Source organism: Sphaeroforma arctica (assembly GCF_001186125.1).
Source record: "Sphaeroforma arctica JP610 unplaced genomic scaffold supercont1.1792, whole genome shotgun sequence".
NCBI lineage: Eukaryota > Ichthyosporea > Ichthyophonida > Sphaeroforma > Sphaeroforma arctica.
The window spans coordinates 8,940-11,271 of NW_014038766.1; the positions used below are offsets into that span (position 1 = coordinate 8,940).

The 2,332-nt window shown below is 45.1% G+C and overlaps 1 protein-coding gene across 1 annotated transcript; it reads left to right on the forward strand.

Annotated features, from left to right (window-relative positions):
- Window positions 1-209: 209 nt before the first annotated feature.
- Window positions 210-1,819, forward strand: SARC_11625 (hypothetical protein; the record flags this gene model as incomplete). Its single annotated transcript, XM_014294285.1, has 3 exons — window positions 210-369; window positions 862-1,060; window positions 1,651-1,819. The coding sequence occupies 3 exons, from the start codon at window positions 210-212 to the stop codon at window positions 1,817-1,819; spliced, it is 528 nt and encodes a 175-aa protein (XP_014149760.1).
- Between the last annotated feature and the right edge of the window lie 513 nt (window positions 1,820-2,332).

A 2,332-nucleotide genomic window follows, 5' to 3' on the forward strand; every position in this document is an offset into this window, starting at 1 on the left:
CTTTAGAATCGTATGCAAGTGTCAGGTGTCGTAAACAGAACATGTCGTATATCATATTTTGAATCGGTAGATTTCGTAGTCACACTATTTGTTGTTTACCATGTAACGGACATTTAAGAAAAAGTATTTGCTTTTTCTTCCCGAAATTTCAACTTTCACCTAAAAATACGTTCCTAAATCAACGCCTGTGAATTTACAACTGACCTTATATGGGCTCTGGTACTCTTTTTGGCGGGCTCTCGTGTGCACAGGAGTCACGTGCTGGTTATTCTCTCAATGAACTCGTGATGTTAGTGCGCAGTTCTGTGGCCAATCAGCGGGCAATGGCCTGGAACACCGTCACAGCCATCTTGGTACAACTCAGAGATGGTACGCCCCGCGGGTGGTTATGGCTCGTGTCTTTGTTTATGTGAATGTGTGCTTACTGTTTGTTTAACGTTTGTATCTGCTGGTTATGTGGATGTGTGTATCAGCGGTGTGTCTGTTTGGTTGTCGCGTTCACATTTATATACATATATGTATGTGTGTGTCTGTGTCTATGTATATGTCTGTCTGCGTATGCGTGTGTGTCTGTGTGTGTGTCTGTGTGTGTCTGTGTGTCTGTGTGTGTGTGTGTGTGCATACACATTCACTCCCGGTTTAGAGATGCGGTCGAACACACACATTCACATTGACTCCCGCCCTCTTACACCTATATACACATACAAACACACTCTCGCTCTCTCACACTCTCCTACACGTATATACATACACATACACACTCTCTCACTCTCATACACACGTACTCACATTTTCTCTCATTCCCTTACACCTACATCCACACGTGTATACCTACTGAACTACACGTGCCACACGACGCAGGTGGGTACGATGAGGAGACGCTGCGCGTGTACCGCGAGGGCAAAGGGGACGGGACGGACGACGACCGTAGCTATGCACATTCACACTCAGCACCCGAAGCCGCACTCGTGCTGCACGCGATCAAGCAGCTGGGACTGCCCTATCTCCTACGCATGGCTGTGGATGAGCAGGGCGTGTCCATGCAGGATGCGTCTGTGCGGTGCGTTGCGTGTGTGTGTGTTATTGGTGTGCTTTGTATGGGCTATGTGTGTATGTATATGTAGGTATATATAATATGAACGTTTGCTTGCACACCCTACTGTATCTCTATGGCTGTGGATGAGCAGGGCGTATCCATGCAGGGTACGTATGTGTGCGATGATGGTGTTTAATCGACTGGGTTGTATGCGCATATACGTACATAGCATGCATGTATGCACATTTACGTACATAGCGTGTATATATGCACATTTACGTTATATATATATATATATATATTACTGTGGTAACCTCTCTGCCTACAAAAGATAATGACTGCCAAGGATGTGTTGTCGTTAGACTCCCTAAACCATAGGCCAAGTGTGACCACCTGCGTCCTACTAAACGAAGACTCGTGTGAGCAGCTGCTTACCCATCCCACCTACCCCCATACGCTCCTAACCACCCTCTCACCCACACATACACCTCACCTACCTGCCCGATACAAAGCACACATGTGCACACACCTGCCTGCACACTACAGACTCGGTGTCCTGTGCGTATCCGTATACTTACATACGTCCCCCGTACACCGTGTATATGCACCTGCAGATGCCTGGCTGTGTATCTGGAGCTCAACGCCAAGAGGTTAGCTGAGCGCAACGAGGCCATGGAACGTCGCGTGGTATGTGCACAGACGGACGCCATTGGAGTGTGTGGAAATGGGTGTGCATGTGTGCATGTGTGTGTATATGCGTACAACTTTGTGCTGCGTATATGACTCTGTATGTGTGTGCGAAGATACAATCTGTATGGAGGGTAGTGGCAAGCGTGTATACATATGTTTTTGTGCTGTGTATGATGGGATGTGCCTGTGTGTATAATGTGTGTGTGTGTGTGTGTGTATTCCTCCGCCTGTGCGCATAATATCATATATAGAATATCATGTTATATGCCTTCTGCTTGTGCATGTTATATACTTATGTGTATGTATCATCGTTCGCCGTGTATGTAGTGTAGTTGCTGTGAAAGTGTCTGCACAGCCCTGTGGTAATGGAATGTCAGGTTTGCCTGGAGGCCAGGGTTTTAGGATTTTCCATGTCCATAAACGTAAAGGTATATCACTTAGTAGTATAGGACTCATATACACTGACACTCTTATAGGGTTAAGAATATTAGCGTAAATAATTAAACAATTTATATATATATGTGTGTGTGTGTGTGTGTGTGTGTGTGTATGTATATAATATATATATATATATATATACATCTGGTATACATATATATATATATA